The sequence below is a fragment of the Meles meles genome, chromosome 5 (assembly GCF_922984935.1).
Source record: "Meles meles chromosome 5, mMelMel3.1 paternal haplotype, whole genome shotgun sequence".
Lineage (NCBI taxonomy): Eukaryota > Metazoa > Chordata > Mammalia > Carnivora > Mustelidae > Meles > Meles meles.
In genome coordinates this window covers 67,773,889-67,791,580 of record NC_060070.1, presented here as the reverse complement: position 1 = coordinate 67,791,580, position 17,692 = coordinate 67,773,889, and the positions used below count along the sequence as shown (strand labels likewise).

General features: G+C 39.4%; 1 protein-coding gene across 6 annotated transcripts in view; it reads right to left on the bottom strand.

The window, feature by feature from the left end:
- Positions 1 to 4,657: 4,657 nt before the first annotated feature.
- The window catches only part of AHI1 (Abelson helper integration site 1), a 208,754-nt gene continuing 195,719 nt past the window's right edge, over positions 4,658 to 17,692 (bottom strand). For 4 of the 6 annotated variants that reach the window (XM_046006414.1, XM_046006415.1, XM_046006416.1 and 1 more), the window contains 2 exons: positions 17,489 to 17,592; positions 4,658 to 6,158 (listed from right to left, as the gene is read on the bottom strand). In XM_046006414.1, coding sequence (XP_045862370.1) covers positions 6,148 to 6,158; positions 17,489 to 17,592 — 115 coding nt within the window. In that variant the 3' untranslated portion in view covers positions 4,658 to 6,147. Of the gene's footprint in view, positions 6,159 to 17,488; positions 17,593 to 17,692 lie in introns of those variants that run through there. The other 2 variants (XM_046006418.1, XR_006818426.1) reach the window with 2 other exon arrangements.

The window sequence follows — 17,692 nt, the reverse complement described above, 5'->3', positions numbered from 1 at the left end:
CTAAATTCCTTATCTCAGCCCAGGATCTGTTCTATATTTTAGATGTTCTTTTTTTTTTTTTTTTGAAATTCAAAAGTGACAACAAGTCTGTCCTCGGCTATAGGGCATTCTAAATACAACAGTACTATATTCACATTTGAAAGAAAAATCTACCTTGACTTTATGTGGCTGCAGGATCTCCAGCAACTATGGTACAACAGTCTGTTGCAAGTGTATTGGATGTTTCAGTTTGCCAGACCTGTCATGATAAATTAATTACAGGATGTTGCAGAAATGGCAAAACTCCAGCAGCATCTTGCATGGTTTAATATAGCCCTATTTCCCCATTTCAATGTATTTGTGGTTAGATAAATCCTCAGAAATTTACAGCTGCTATAGACTAGTTTATTATGTACTCTGCCTGCACACATGATAAGTATAATAAGAATTTGATGTTCTTAAAGTACATAGACTTTACTGACATTTCTTTACCACCATGGAAATATTTAGTTGCTAAAAGTAGTATCTGCGGATACTTCTGAACATTAACTTCAGTAGAACAGGCAGGGATGGTTAAAAACATTACCGTGCGTAACCATCTTCCATTTACTTTAAAGTGAAGAACGATAGCTCAGAAAAAAATTATGCGTAACATTTATACAAAATGCCTCTGTGAACAAACTTCATAGAAAAAAAATTTAACTACAGATTGTCGGTTGAAAACACTGAAAAACCGAACTGAAGAGACCACACTTTTCTCCAGGGAACCTTCCTTTGGTCTCATGACTGCTTTTCTCAAACTTCAGTTAATTTTTGTTCTGGCAACAGTTATTTTCCTCACCTCCTTTCTCTTTTCTCCTTTTGGACTTTACTTTTTATCTTCATTAAGCAAATCATTTCCATCCCAGGCAATTTTAAATGGCTCGCAGTATATGCCTTTACTTACATAAAGGTTGTACAAACAAAACATTCCTGCATTTTTTTTCTACCATGTTCTTTCACAATCACTTGATAAGGATCAAGTGACGAATTAAGAAAAAATGAACCAGAGTAAGTAAAATTAGAGTGTTCAGGACTTTTAGAAATGGCATTGCGGTAGATATATTTGGGCTATTTTGATGTAATTGATGACAGTGGACCATGTACTATGACAACATATGTACTTGTGACCCTCTCCCCACCTTTTTAAGGTTGAAGAGTAGAAATTAAAATTGTAGACTCTTAGCAGTCTTACCCTCCCTTTTTGAGATAACAAAAATAACCCATTCATAATCAGCATGAATTTGAGGTGTTAGAAGAGTAACTTTAGAAATCAGTGTACTGGGAACATATGCCTGATGTAGATTTGAAGAGGATCATTAGAAAAAAAATGCATTCTTTGTGTTTACAAAACAAATGTTTTTATGTTATCCAGTTCCCGCCTTAACTTAAAGTATTTCTTATTCACTTTAATAATTAGAGCAGAAGGATATGATGAATGAAGAGCCTCATTACCAAGTTTGCTGTCTGGGTCTCCACAGAGAGTAGCTGTCCGCTCCTGCCTCGTAGGTCCATTGTTAGCCCTAAATGATGCTGACATCAATTCTCCTGCAGATAATTGGGTCCATCCATAGACTGAGTTTGCCAGTCAACAGACCACTTTGATTGACGTGACTCTTGATGTTTTTATTATCTTTTATATGACTGGAACGGCGCCTTTCTGTTTCTTGAATAATATGTTACTGTACATGTATTACTTTGATTCCACAGAATTGGTTTCTTCAGAAAATGTAAGAATTAGAGTTTGGAGTAAAGATTTACCAAAATAATTATGGGACAAACAGGTTATCAGCTTAAAATTTTTTTTACGTCAGATATATTTCATTTTATTTATGTGCCTGTTGCATTAAGACACATTAGATCTTTCTAGTCTGAGTGTGGTTGTAGGTACATCTAAATTGCTTCTTTATTCTAGCTTGTGCTGGAGTCTCCAACAGTAAGCATTTACTGGCTTCCTCTTTACAGCAACTGAGATCCGGCACTTCGGAGACCTCCCAGTGGAGTCTGACAACCTCCATTTACAACTAAGTGCTGAAGTTTACTGGTCATGTGCACTAGGACAAATTACTTTACCTTCAAAATCTTGGTTTCCCTATTTATAGGGCAGGAAGATTCTAACTATCTCATAGGTCTGATACGAAGAGTAAATATGATCATACACAAAAAGTGAAGATTTGGGGAATATTTTCTGTCATTAAGTTCAATGAAGCAGAAATCAACAAATATATAGCTTTAAAAAGTTGCTTTGTTGAAAAATGTTCTCATGGTTTACTTAAAAGATATGGCTCTCAGCTGTAAATTATTTAAATATATATCGATAAAAGTGTAAGGTCGCTGGAGACCCTGACTGGTTCAGTTGGTAGAGCATGTGACTCTTGAGCTTGGGGTTGTGAGTTTGAGCCCCATGTTGGGTCTGGAGATTACTTAAAAATATAATCTTTTTTTGTTTGTTTTTTTTTTAATATAATTAAAAAAAATGTAAGGTCTTGATTTTTATAGGTTCTAGAACTTTATAGCTCTCAAAAATATTTGTGAGTTAAGGGGCACCTGGGTGGCTCAGTAGGTTAAGCGTCCAACTCTTGATTTCAGCTCAGGTCATGATCTCAGGGTTGGGAGATGGAGACACATATCAGGCTCTATGCTGGGTGCGGAGCCTGCTTAGGATTCTCTCTCTTCCTCTTCCCCTCCCCCCCGCTGTGCACACATGCACTCTCTCTCTAAAGTAAATAAATAAATAAGAAATATTAAAGAAATATGTGAGTTAAATATACAATTAAAGTGGCATGTCACATGAAGCTATGAAATGGTAAGTTATTTCCTAGATAGACTCTTGCTGAACTTCCTAAACAGAAAATAACTTTCTTTAAGAAAACTATACTATAACTTAAAATAAAGGTCAAGTATTGGCTTTTCTAGAAAGAAACTTTACACAAGGTTTTAAAAGTACCAAGTATTAGCCATTTAGAAACATTGATTTCATTTAAAATGTACATTTTAAACATACGTTTAAATCATGGTAAAAAATGTTTCATGTCTTAAATCTTTAAAAACTTGATTTTTGAGGTGCCTGGGTAGCTTAGTCAGCACCTGCCTTTGGCTTGGGTCACAATCCCCACAATCCTGGGATCGAGCCCTGAGTTAGGCTACCTGCTCTGTGGGGAGTCTGCTTCTCCCTCTCCCTCTGCCCCTCTCCAGTGCTCATGCTCTCGCTCTCTCAAATAAATAAAAAATCTTTAAAAAAACCCAAACAAGGGGCGCCTGGGTGGCTCAGTGGATTAAGCCGCTGCCTTCGGCTCAGGTCATGATCTCAGGGTCCTGGGATCGAGCCCCGCATCGGGCTCTCTGCTCAGCTGGGAGCCTGCTTCCCTTCCTCTCTCTCTGCCTGTCTCTCTGCCTACTTGTGATCTCTCTCTCTGTCAAATAAATAAATAAAATCTTTAAAAAAAAAAAACACAAAAACCCCAAACAAACAAACTTGATTTTTGTTCTAGCTTTGTAAATCTTATTCATGGTATAGTTTTGATACTGAAGAAACTTTAATGTTCAAGATAAAGTAGAATCAAATGGGAAATAAATTTCTAAGAATGGTTTAAAAATATTTAGATCTAGAAAAAGTGTCAAAAATTGTTACTTGTTTGGAGAAAAGAGGCTTTATAAAATGGGACAAAATTTATTAATTTCAGAATGAAGATAAACAAAACTAATCTGTTACTAAGAAAAAAGTGCAGTTTCAGAATCTTCAAATAGATTCTCCGGTCTGATTCCTCTACTTGACTATAATTTGGACTTGTGCTTGGAGAGCACTTTTAGGTTGTCCTCTGCTCCATCTCATGTCTGAGAGTATGATAAAGACATTTTATTAATCTATTCATGAACATAACTGGAATCTTATTTGTCAATAGAACAAAAGAGAAAAGGACTGGGTTTTGAGTAACACCAACTATTCCTCATTTTGCCTCAATTCTTATTTTTGTCTTCAGTAGCTGCAATACAAAAATAACCCTTTATTTTTCATATGAACATCAAGACCTCAGCAAATGTTTAGTTTCCCTGACATATTTCATTTGTCTTATTTTTTTTTTTTAAGATTTTGTTTATTTGACAGGTGGAAATCACAAGTAGACAGAGAGGCAGGCAGAGAGAGAGAGTGGGATGCAATCTCCCTGCCGAGCAGAAAGCCCGATGTGGAGTTTGATGCTAGGACCCTCGGATCATGACTTGAGCCAAAGGCAGAGGCTATAACCCACTGAGCCACCCAGGTGCCCCTCATCTGTCTTGTTTTAATTTTTTAAATTTATTTAGTTATTTTTGAGAGCAAAAGAGTGTGAGAAGAGCACGTGAGTGGGGGGAGGGGCAGAGAGAAAGGGAGAGAATCTCCAGCAGACTCCTTACTGAGCAGGGAGCCTGATGCAGGGCTTGATCTCATGACCCTGAACATCGTGACCTGAGCTGAAAACGAGTCGGACACTTAACTAACAGAACCACCCACGCACCCCACATTTGTCTTAATTTTTATTTATTTATTTTTAAAGATTTTACTTATTTATTTGAGAGAGAGAGAGAGTGAGAGAGAGAGAGCACAAGAGTGGGGTGAGGGGCAGAGGGAGAAGCAGACTCCCAGCCGAGCAGAGAACTTGATGTAGGGCTCCATCTTGGGACTCCAGGGTCATGACTGAGCTGAAGGCAGATGTCTGACTGAGCCACATAGGCACCCTGTCTTGTTTTAAAATCTTTCTGCAGCTTGTTGAAATCCTTTGTGATTAAAACCTAAATCACAGAATCAACACATAACTCAAAACTATGAGCTGAAACTGCAGAAAGATGCATATTTAATTCTGTAATTATCAAGTGCATTCACAAGACAGACAAAACAAGCTCACACAAGGGTGACTCCAGCCTTCTGGGCCCAGCTGTACCTGAAGCACAGAAGTGTGCGTCCAGGACAGTGGGAGCGTGGTGCCACTCACCACCTTCCAAAATGCTCTCCCCTTTAAGTTCTACACAGCAGGGGCATGTTTACCAATTTTCATGCCTCTACAACATGTGCAGGGATAGGAGCCAAATATATTTTTACTAGAAGATATTTCACATTGGGCATACATCTGGGCAAAATTTACACCTCAATGCCCAACACTGTTTTTCTCACTTCTTATTTTAATTGATCCAATTGCTTAATTTGGTAAATACGTTTTCTGATACTATATTAGTTTTGACCTCTGTGGGTTTAAAATATTTTATTGACAGACTTAAAATCACATGGTTGAGAAAGGAGCCAAGAAAAAAAAAACCAAATGAACTTTCCTATTATAACACTTTAAAATATATAGTCACATAGTAATGACACCATTAATTATGGAACTCAAGCAATAAATAATGCAATGTAATAATTTAAGAACAAATGTTAAGACTAAAATAAATATTCAACAATATAAGTCTACAAATGACTTATATGCTTAAATATGAAATGTTCTTTTTAGTATATGTGCTGCCGAAGCGAGCACTGTTCTTTTTAAAAAGTAAGGAAATCTGAAACCCTGCTGCCAGTCTAGCCAAAGGCCATTTTTAGTTTATATGTATCAAGGTACATATATGATTCATTCAAAACAAACGAATTTGTTCTCTTTTAATGTCTTTCTCACTGGGACCATTTAGAATACACAATATTCTGAATCTGCTTATCTCTTAAATAAAGCTAAATTTCAAAAGCATACATTTCATATTCTGAACATAACATCATACACACAACCATGTTACAGATACAATAATATTAAATGATTGCTTAATGGACATCCTAACAATGTAAATACTTTTCCTTCATGTTGGCTGAATACCAATTATATTTTTTTTCTTTATGGGTTTTCCAAAAGTGGTCATGTAATGCTGATGTAATTACTAATAAATAAATACAAGTACCAATATTTTGATCAACAACAATCACAATGGATTATAACACTGAAGGTCAGTTTTTACTCATACCTCGCTTCTGATTTTTCTAGATTCTTTCATAAGGACAAGAAGCAGTGGTCCTTCCTTTCTTTCTTAGTATCTGAAAATTCTTAACTCTGAACAAAAATTGTTTGGTTTAATTTTTCATTTCACTTCGGTGTATTTGGTTGTCTTCTTTCTTCTTCAACTCTTTACTAGGAGAAAAGTACATAAAATGTGCTCAATGAACTTAAACAATATCTTTTGTCCACAACCAAATCTCAGTGTGCTCCTGCAACAGCCTGGGTAATAAACACACCATGTGACACACACACACACACCCAAGTACGAATCACTTTTGATTCTTGAACACCCTGTCAACATCTCCTAGTACCATCAGCAGATGCGTAAGGCCCAGCACTGACAAGTGAAAAAGAAAGACACTTCTCGAATACAGACACTAAGCACTCCAAACCTGGAGCAACTTCCGGAAATTAAGAGCAGGCAACCAGAGTTTGTAGAATTCTTCACTCATTGGGGGAAAAAAAAGTCACAGATGATGCTCCAAGATTAATAAATGGAAAGGGTAGAGACCATTTTATTAAATAACAGTCTTCCATTTGGTCAATGGCTGTGTCCACTTTTACAAGTGGGTTAACTATTATATTTTTTTCAAATTAAGTCCAAAAAAAGGTGTGTGTCATTTTTAACAAAGATGGCGATGGCTAATTATGCATCTAAATGCAGCTCTAAAATGAAGCAAGTTATACCATTAATAAAAATCAAGAACAATATGTGGATGAAACAAGGAGCTTCTTAGAGACCACATAGGAAGTATACAAAAACTACTGGTTAAGGTGGTAGTCACTTCCATCGAACACTTCTGAGAAAAGCAAAGGCTAGAGCATCTGGGCACGGAAGGGCAGGCTAACCATTTCCCAAGGTCCTTCCCTGGTAGCACAGGGGGCACAGGTAACATCTGTGTTTCCAGGGACAGGCTGAATCTTAAATAGTTACACATCTTTTTTGATATCTTTTTTGATGAGAGACATTTATGCATGAGGGGGTGAAAAATCCTTTGTCAGTCTGTGTTTCCTGACTTTAACTTTGTTGAGCAGAGCCACCACAGATAAGCCGGGATTCCACGCAGAAAGTCCAAAAATGTTTCCTGTGAGGCTCAAGAGAGCTGCTAGAGTATAAAATGGCGCAGATGTGGTGTGCCAAGACACCATGGCAAGAGAGGCCAAAAAAGGAAGTCACATTCATTTCTGACCCAATGTGTCTACACTTGTCCCAAGTTAGGGCCCAATAAAAATGAGAAAGGAAGTAGTAAAGGTTCAAACGGATGATGGGCACAAGTTCCTGAGAGACCCTACAAACATCCACAAGGGGCCACGAGGAGGGTAAGGGGATCTTAGAAGAATAACAAAAAAAAAAGAGAGTGGGAGGAGGCGTTTGTAAAAGTGGTAACAAAAACAAAGAAGAAAAACAGAAAAGGGAAGGGAAAGAACAGCTGGAAGTGAGTGAGCTGGACCCCACACGTGCAGAGGCTGCAGTGTGAGAAGTAAACAGAGAAGCCAGAGGACCCTCAGGAGAGGGAACCCTCTAGAGAAATGTAACCAGAACATGCTGAAGTAGGCAGTGTAGATAACATCTTTAAGGGAAGTGAATCAGACTAAGAAGAGGAAGGACCGCTGGACACAGAATGACAAAGACTGCCCATGAGAGGGAGGGAAGGGACAGAAGAGAGGGAAAGGACAAGTGAGGTCCAGTGGACACCTCTGACAAGGGGGACACAGGAGTGGCATGTGAGCGTAATAAGTGCAGACAGCACAGGACTGGAAAGCTGAGGCGGTGGATGGAAATTTGCTGAAAGGGAAGAGAGGTTGTCCAACCGAAAGATCCCCAAGCAAATCCAAATGCGGTCTTTCTCTGAGGTGTCTCCTTAGGATGCGGAGGTAGAGAATAAGCTAACACAGGTAGAGAATAACAAAGTGAGGGCCTTTTTTTTTTTTCTTCAAGGGAAAATCATATGGAAAGAGAAAGTAAAAATCTGCATACTAAGATTCTGGAAAATTAATATGAAACAAGGTTAGTATTTGTGTGTATGTTCGTGTGAAAAATAAGACTCATAAAAATACTGGGCCTTACCCCAAAAGATACTCAATCCAGTAAATAGGCCCTACACTTACTACTTGGCCAGATACCAGGCTAAGTACCAGGAAGAAACGAGGGAAGCACAGTAGAGCCCCTGCCTGTAAGCACTTGCCCTCTACTCGGAGCTCACTGAGCACTGTGTGACAGGAACGGCCCTGAACCTGGGGCCAGTCCTAGTTCAGGCATTTTACCTCTGACTCTGAAACCCTGGCTTCTGCAAATGTAGAAAGAATTTAGAAAACTTCTCAAATTACTTTCATTTTAAAAGCAATGACTAAGTAGATACCAATATATATTGAGTAAGAAAATTAGAAAATACACAAAGTGAAAGAAAAAAAAATCACCACACCACCACCACTCAGAGGGAATTATCGACATTTTAAAAATCGTATATTGTTCAATACTTTATACATGTAGTTGACCCTTCAATAATATAGGTTTGAACCGCACAAGTCCACTTAGATTTTTTTCAATAAATATGTTGGAAAAGTTTTTGGAGGTTTGTAACAATTTGAAAAAAACTTACCATCAAGCTTAGAAATATTAAAAAAAAAACCCTAAGAAAAAGGTATGTCACAAATGCATAAAATATATGTAGATGCTACTCTCTTTTATCACTTACTACCATGAAATATACAGCAGTGTAAGCTGCTCGTCTCTCCATAAGTTGCGTATGGCAGTAAAAAGTGATCTCTAGGGCGCCTGGGTGGCTCAATGGGTTGAGCCTCTGCCTTCAGCTCAGGTCATGATCTCAGGATCCTGGGATGGAGCCCTGCATTGGGTTCTCTGCTCAGCAGGGAGCCTGCCTACCCCACTCTCTCTGCCACTCTTCCTGCTTATGAGCTCTCTCTGTCAAATAAATAAATAAAATCTTAAAAAAAAAATGATTTCTCGCGGTTCCTACAGATTTTTCACTGTGTTTAGTGCAATATAGTAAATCTTGAACAACACCATGGGACCCAGGCAAAGTGTCACCAGTGATACTGGAAGTGTTCCCAAGTAGCAAAGAAAAGTCATGACATTACCAGAAAAACTTGAATTGTTTGAGATGCCTACCATAGACTGAGGTCTGCAGCTGTGGTTGTCTGCACATGAAAGCAACGTAAGGACCATTGTAAAAAAAAAAAAAAAGGAAACTCATGAAGTTCTTGCTGCAGCTACACCAATAGGCATGAAAACCCTGCATATTTTGCAAAATATTTTTTTAAAAAAGATTTTATTTCTGTATTTGAGAGAGAGAGTAATGCATGAGTGGGGGCGGGGGCAGAGGAAGAGGAATAGACTCCCCACTGAGGAGGGAGCCCAACATCGGGGCTCAATCCCAGGACCCCAAGATCATGACCTGAGCCGAAGGCAGATGCTTCACTGGCTGAGCCACCCAAGTGCCCCTGCAAAATACCTTTTTATTTTGTATTGAAAACACAGCTTTTATGTGTGTACAGGACTGACATAAGAAAGATGTACTTATAGACTCTAATATGATTCAAGAAAAATCAAAGTCATTATGTGACAACTTAAAGCAAAAGGAAGGTGAAGGATCCAAAGTTGGAGAATTGAATGCCAGCAAAGGATGGTTTGATAATTTCAGAAAGAGGTTTGGCCTAAAAAAAGTCAAGATAACAGGAGAAGCCATTCTGCCCACCAAGAGTCAGCTGAGGAGTTCCCAGAGGCCATTTATAAAATCATTGAGGAGAAAGGATATCTGTCTGAACATTTTTAATACAGACAAAAGTGCCTTGTTTTGGGAAAAAAATGCCACAAAGGAAATTTATTGGGAAGGAAGAGAAACAAGCACCAGGATTTAAGGAAGGCAAGAAGGGATAGGCTAATTCTACTGTGTTGTGCAAATGCAGTCAGGTTTATGATTAGGACTGCCCTCATCCATATAGCTGCTAACCCCAAGGCCTTAAGGGAAAAGGCAAAGACTAGCTTCCAGTGTTTTGGTTGTACAACAAAAAGGCCTGAACAACGAGAACCCTTTTCCTTGACTGATTCCACTGATGCTTGTCCCTGAAGTTGGAAAGTACCTTGCCAGTGAAGGACTGCCTTTTAAAGTTCTTTTGATATTGGGCTATGCCCCTAGCCACCAGAACCCCAAGAGTTCAACACCGAAGGCACTGAAATGTTCTACTTGTCCCCAGACACAATGTCTCTAATTTAGCCTCTAGGTTAGGGGGGCCAAATGAAACTTTAAGGCTCATTACACACATTACTCTAGGGAAAGGACTGTCAATACTATGGAAGAGAACCCCAACAGAGAGAACATTATGAAAATATGGAAGGATTACATCACTGAAGATGCCATCAGTGTTATAGAAGAACCCATGAGAGCCATCAAGACTAAAATGATAGATTCCTGCTGGAGAAAACTGTATCCAGATGCTGTCCATGAATTTGTAGGATTTATAGCAGAGCCAATCAAGGAAATCATGGAAAAGATTGGAGATGGGGCAAAAAAGTTGTGGTCGGTGGGTAAAGGGTTTCAAGATATGGATCTTGGAGCAATTCAAGTACTGATAGACACCATACCAGAGGAAAGAATAGAAGACAACTTGATAGAGACGAGTGCCTCTGAAGCAGTGCCAGATGATGAAGAAACACATAAGAAGACAAACTGACACTGGACAGGAGACAATCCAGCAGAAGTCTTCCGATTATTCAAAATGGATTTGACTTCATTTATGACTGGGATGCTTTTATGCTCTGAAGCAAATGGTAGCAATGAAACTAAAGCAAATGGTGGAAAAGAGATGGGTACCTTATAGAAACATTTTTTAAAAGATTTATTTCTTTTTCTTAGAGAGAGAAAGAGAGAGAGTGAGTGGGGAGAGGGGCAGAGGGAGAGAGAGAATCTTGAGCAGACTCTCTGCTGAGCACAGAGCCTGACAGGGATCTCGATCTCATGACCCTGAGATCATGACCTGAGCCGAAATTAAGACTTGGGAGCTCAACCAACTGAGCCACCCAGGCACCCTGCTCCCCAATATAGAAACGTTTTTAGAGAAATGGAAAAGCAAACAAGTTAGAGAGAAATTACAATGTATTTCTGTAAAGTTTTACTGAGTGTGCCCACCTCTCCTGCCTCCTCTGAGACAGCAAGACCAGCTCCTCCTTCTCTTCTTCCTCCACCTGACCTTTACAAAGCTCCACTTCCATTGATGAATAGTAGATAATCATGTCACACAGTCAAGCAACTCCTCTACTGTGTATGTACGTATGTCTGTGTGTGAAAATTTAAGTAGCTTGTGTCATCATCTCATCACTGCCTAAGTATTCACTGTATGGAACATTATGTGCAACACTTATATGGAAGTGGACAGACTAGCCTTACGTAGGTGGTGATAGTTAATAAAGTTAGTAATGTGTTAGTTTTCCTCCTGTTTTATTAACTTTGCTTTCAAAGAATACTACAGGACAGGATACCTCTCTCTCCCCTAATCAGAGAAACTGCTTATCCGCCTTTCATCACACATAAGTTGTTTTTTTCTTTTTTTCTTTTTAGTATAACAATGTTTTTAATCAGTATCATGAAACAGAACTACAGCACTCTATGCTGTAACCATTCATTCATTACTGTATAGGCTAGGTGACTGGGAAGCAATGACATTGATTACACTGGGCCACCATAAAGCAACCACATTGTTGCTTCTTTGTTATCAATGCATAAATAGTTATACCTTTAAATAAATACAAATTTTCACATTATCCTTTCATTTTTGATGTCAGTGTTAGTCACACGTGTTAACATCTACAATGTCCTGTATCACATAAGAGAATAATGATGGAGGTACAGATGATTCATCTTGTCCACAGATGCCGTTAACTGATGATACTGATAAATATAGTGCAGTACTATAAATGTATTTTCTCTTACATATTTTTCTTAATAACATTTTTGTTTCTCCAGCTTCCTCTATTGTAAGAGAATAGTATATAATACATATAACATTCAAAATACGTGTTAAACAACTACTGAGGTTATCAGTAAGGCTTCTAGTCAACAGTAGGCTGTTATTGTTAAGTGTCTGGGGGAGCCCAAAGTTATATGTGGATTTTTGACTATGTGGACTGGGGATTGGTGCCCCTAACCCCTGTGTTGTTCAAGAGTCAACTACATATGTTATATATAAACTATTTTATAATTATCTTTTGCTTGCTTAAAAATTTATCATAAACATCTTTCCATGGTTATGAAAATACTTCCATAATGTAATGAATAATATCCCATGGTATTCTCTTATATAAAGGTTTCATAACTTAGTCAACTCTATAAATTCAATTTTTTACTTCCTATTTTTAAAAAATTTTACATATTTATTTGAGAGAGAGAGAGAGAGAGAGAGAGAGAGAGAGCACGAGTGGGGGAGGGGCGTGAGGGAGAGAAGCAGACCCCCACCCCCACCCCACTGAGTGCGGAGACCACCACAGGGCTCATCTCACGACCCCGAGACCATGACCTGAGCTGAAATCAAAAGTCGGACACTCAACTGACTGAGCCACCCAGGTGCCCTTTTTTCTTCCTATTTTTAAAACACTGCTTGAAGGAAGAGTGTTTTAACTGAATCGGTGCATGTATACTTGAATATTTTCCTATAATAGGGTAAAACTGTCCTCTGAATGCCCTTTGTCAATTTTCCTTCTTTTCTTTGTTGATTTTTTATTTATTTTCAGCGTAACAGTATTCATTGTTTTTGCACCACACCCAGTGCTCCATGCAACACATGCCCTCCCTAATACCCACAACCTTGTTCCCCCAACCTCCCACCCCCCGCCCCTTCAAGACCCTCAGGTTGTTTTTCAGAGTCCATAGTCTCTCATGGTTCATCTCCCCTTCCAATTTCCCTCAACTCCCTTCTCCTCTCCATCTCCCCTTGTCCTCCATGTTATTTGTTATGCTCCACAAATAAGTAAAACCACATGATAATTGACTCTCTCTGCTTGACTTATTTCACTCAGCATAATCTCTTCCAGTCCCATCCATGTTGCTACAAAAGTTGGGAATTCATCTTTTCTGATAGCGGTATAATACTCCATCGTGTATATGGACCACATCTTCCTTATCCATTCGTCCATTGAAGGGCATCATGGTTATTTCCACAGTTTGGTGACCGTGGCCATTGCTGCTATAAACATTGGGGTACAGATGGCTCTTCTTTTCACTACATCTGTGTCTTTGGGGTAAATACCCAGTAGTGCAATTGCAGGGTCATAGGGAAGCTCTATTTTTAATTTCTTGAGGAATCTCCACACTGTTCTCCAATGTGGCTGCACCAACTTGCATTCCCACCAACAGTATAAGAGGGTTCCCCTTTCTCCACATCCTCTCCAACACATGTTGTTTCCTGTCTTGCAATTTTGGCCATTCTAACTGGTGTGAGGTGGTATCTCAATGTGGTTTTAATTTGAATCTCCCTGATAGCTAGTGATGATGAACATTTTTTCATGTGTCTGATAGCCATTTGTATGTCTTCATTGGAGAAGTGTCTGTTCATGTCTTCTGCCCATTTTTTGATTAAAACGCTTCAAAGTATAGGGATAGAGGGAACATTCCTGAACTTCATAAAATCTATCTATGAAAGACCCACAGCAAATATCATCCTCAATGGGAAAAAGCTTGCAGCCTTCCCACTGAAATCAGGAACACGACAAGGATGCCCACTCTCACCACTCTTGTTCAACATAGTATTAGAAGCCCTAGCAACAGCAATCAGACAACAAAGAGAAATAAAAGGTATCCAAATTGGCAAGGAAGAAGTCAAACTCTCTCTCTTCGCAGATGACATGATTCTTTATATGGAAAACCCCAAAGACTCCACCCCCAAACTACTAGAACTCATACAGCAATTCAGTAACGTGGCAGGATACAAAGTCAATGTACAGAAATCAGTGGCTTTCTTATACTTTCTTATACACTAAAAATGAAAATACAGAAAGGAAAATTAGAGAATAGATTCCATTTACTATAGCAGCAAGAACCATAAGATACCTGGGAATAAACCTAACCAAAGAGGTAAAGGATCTGTACTCGAGGAACTACAGAACACTCATGAAAGAAATTGAAGAAGACACAAAAAGATGGAAGACCATTCCATGCTCTTGGATTGGAAGAATAAACATTGTTAAAATGTCTATACTGCCTAGGGCAATCTATACTTTTAATGCCATTCCTATCAAAATTCCACCGGTATTTTTCAAAGAGCTGGAGCAAATAATTCTAAAATTTGTATGAAATCAGAAGAGACCCTGAATTGCTAAGGAAATGTTGAAAAGCAAAAAAAAAAACTGGCGGCATCATGTTACCTCATTTCAAGCTTAACTACAAAGCTGTGATCACCAAGACAGCATGGTACTGGCATAAAAACAGACACATAGACCAGTGGAACAGAGTAGAGAGTCCACATATGGACCCTCAACTCTATGGTCAAATAATCTTCGACAAAACAGGAAAAAATATACAGTGGAAAAAACACAGTCTCTTCAATAAATGGTGCTGGGAAAACTGGACAGCTATATGTAGAAGAATGAAACTCGACCATTCTCTTACACCGTACACAAAGATAAACTTGAAATGGATAAAAGACCTCAACGTGAGACAGGAATCCATCAGAATCCTAGAGGAGAACATAGGCAGTAACCTCTTCGATAACAGCCACAGCAACTTCTTTCAAGATGTGTCTCCAAAGGCAAAGGAAACAAAAGTGAAAATGAACTTTTGGGACTCCATCAAGATCAAAAGCTTCTGCATAGCATAGGAAACAGTCAACAAAACAAAGAGGAACCCATGGAATGGGAGAAGATATTTGCAAATGACAGTACAGACAAAAGGTTGATATCCAGGATCTATAAAGAACTCTTCAAACTCAATACACACAAAACAGATAATCATGTCAAAAAATGGGCAGAAGACATGAACAGACACTTCTTTGTTGATTTTGAAGAGTTAAAAAAAATTCCTTTAAGGGTAAAGTCAGGAAACGACAGATGCTGGTGAGGATGCGGAGAAAGGGGACCCCTCCTACACCGTTGGTGGGAATGCAAGCTGGTGCAGCCACTCTGGAAAACAGCATGGAGATTTCTCAGAAAGTTGAAAATAGAGCTACCCTACAACCCAGCAGTCACACTACTGGATATTTACCCTGAAGATACAAATGTAGTGATCTGAAGGGGCACCCCAATGTTTATAGCAGCAATGTCCACAATAGCCAAACTATGGAAAGAACCTCAATGTCCATCAGCAGATGAATGGATAAAGAAGATGTGGTATATATATATATATATACATATATATATATATATTTTCACATTAACAAAAATACTAAAAACTTATTAAAACTTATTAAAAATGGAGCCTGAGGGAAGAGCCCCAACCACTACTGGTGCTAGCCTGAAAAGGAGACCAGGAATTAAGATGAATTAAGATGAAGGGGTGCGGCCACATCCAGGGCACAAGCCGTTCTTCCAGGTGGCTCAGTAGCGTCCAAATATGTTGGTACTGGGCTGTGGGCTGGGTATTGGAGAGCTGTTGTTGGAGCTGCTGGACCAAAGCTGCTGTCTTTTGCTGTTGCTGCATCTGCTGAAGCCCCTGGCGCTGGAACTGGGGCTGGGACTGGGGCTGGGGTTGGGGAGGAGCTGCCTGCTGCTGCTGCTGCTACAATGGAATACTATGCAGCCATCAAAAGAAATGAGATCTTGCCATTTGCGATGATGTGGATGGAACTAGAGAGTATTATGCTGAGCTAAATAAGTCAATCAAGAAAGACAGTTATCATATGATCTCTCTGATATGAGGAATTTGAGATGTGGGGGGTTTGGGGGGTAGGGAAGGAATAAATGAAACAAGATGGTCTTGGGAGGGAGACAAACCATAAGAGACTCTTAATCACATAATACACACTGAAGGCTGCCGGTGGTGGGGGGTTACGGAGAGGGTGGCTGGGTGATGGACATTGGGGAGGGTATGTGCTATGGTGACTGCTGTGAAATCTGTAAGCCTGATGATTCACACACCTGTACCCCTGGGGCAAACAATACATTATATGTTAATAAAAAATACATTTAGGATATTAATTCTTTATCTATCATATACTTTATGAAATTCCTCTTCATCTTGGGTTATTGTTTGTTGCTGGATTTTGCTTATGGTGTGTTTTTCTCTTTGACATGTATCATTTCAAAGTTCTTATTTTTAAAATTTGTTTCAAAATGTTTTCGGACTCTGTTACCAAGGATAAAGTCATTCCTTAACCCATGATTATGTATCTGTATGCATTTGGTATAGTGAATCTTTATTTTTTTATAATGAAAATCTACAGAATTCCGAATCTGCTCTCTGACGATGCCAATTCTGTAAGCGTGCCATGATACAGCTGGAACACTCACTTCCGGCAGACAGACTTCCCTGTGCCTGACCGAGAGAACCGAGAGAACCGTGTCCTTTGAATCTTCCTGCCCCCGACCGGAACACATCGTCATTTAAACAAACACGCCTCGGGGCGCCTGGTAGCTCAGTGCGTTAAAGCCTCTGCCTTCGGCTCAGGTCATGATCTCAGGGTCCTGGGATTGAGCCCCATATCGGGCTCTCTGCTCCGCAGGGAGCCTGCTTCCTCCTCTCTCTCTGCCTGCCTCTCTGCCTAGTTGTGATTTCTGTCAAATAAAACAAAAACAAAAACAAAACAGACGTGCCTCACTGGCCTGTCTTGGTAGAAAAGTGACCCCTTCTTGTTTCACATTTTAATGTGTGAATCTTCTCTGGTCCCCAGGGGTTACTCCTTGTCCTGCACTTTGAGTGGTTCCTCTCACGGGGCTCTTGCCTCTCTGTTTGTACCTACTCTTGTCACTTCTCTCTATAAGGTCTCTAAATCCTGTGTTTTCCACTACTTGCTGCCCAGCTTTTCCTTTCCTTTGAAGCACAGCTTCTTGGAGAAGCAGTCCCTTCTGAGCGTCTTTTTCTCTGCACTGGAAACAGTCGGCTTCATGCTTCCAGGATTCTCAACAAAACTCTCCTCTTGCAGGTTGTCAATGGCCTCTTGGCTACAAATCCCAAAAGGGCACTTTTTATAGTCTGTATTTTACTTCTCCCTTTGGCATTTGTCACTATTTATTTTTAACTGCAGTATAATTAACAAAGAATATTATATTAGTTTCAGGGATACAACACAGGGGTTTGACAACGCTATACCTTACTCAGTTATCATGTTAAATGCAGTTATCACCTGTCACCAAAAAAATGGTATCACAATATTACTGACTATATTCCCTGTACGTGTAGGGAATACGCTGTACTTTTCATCTCCATGACTTATTTGGCATTTGTCACGGCTGACCATGCCTTCCCTAAATCTTTCTCTGCTGACTCTACAATACAACTTCGTGTTGGTTTTCCTCTTACCTCTATTAGGGTTACTCTTCTGCTGGCTTGGCTCATTCTTCTTCACGTGCATATCCATTATGTGTGCTTGGTCCTCACGGCTCTGCTCTTTGCCTACTTCAGAACTACAGGAAGGCAAGATGAGAAACAAGAGCCCATAAGAAAGCTGCGGCAACAGCTCACATGAGGCTCTGATTTGGGACAGGGGCTGTAGGAACAGAAAGT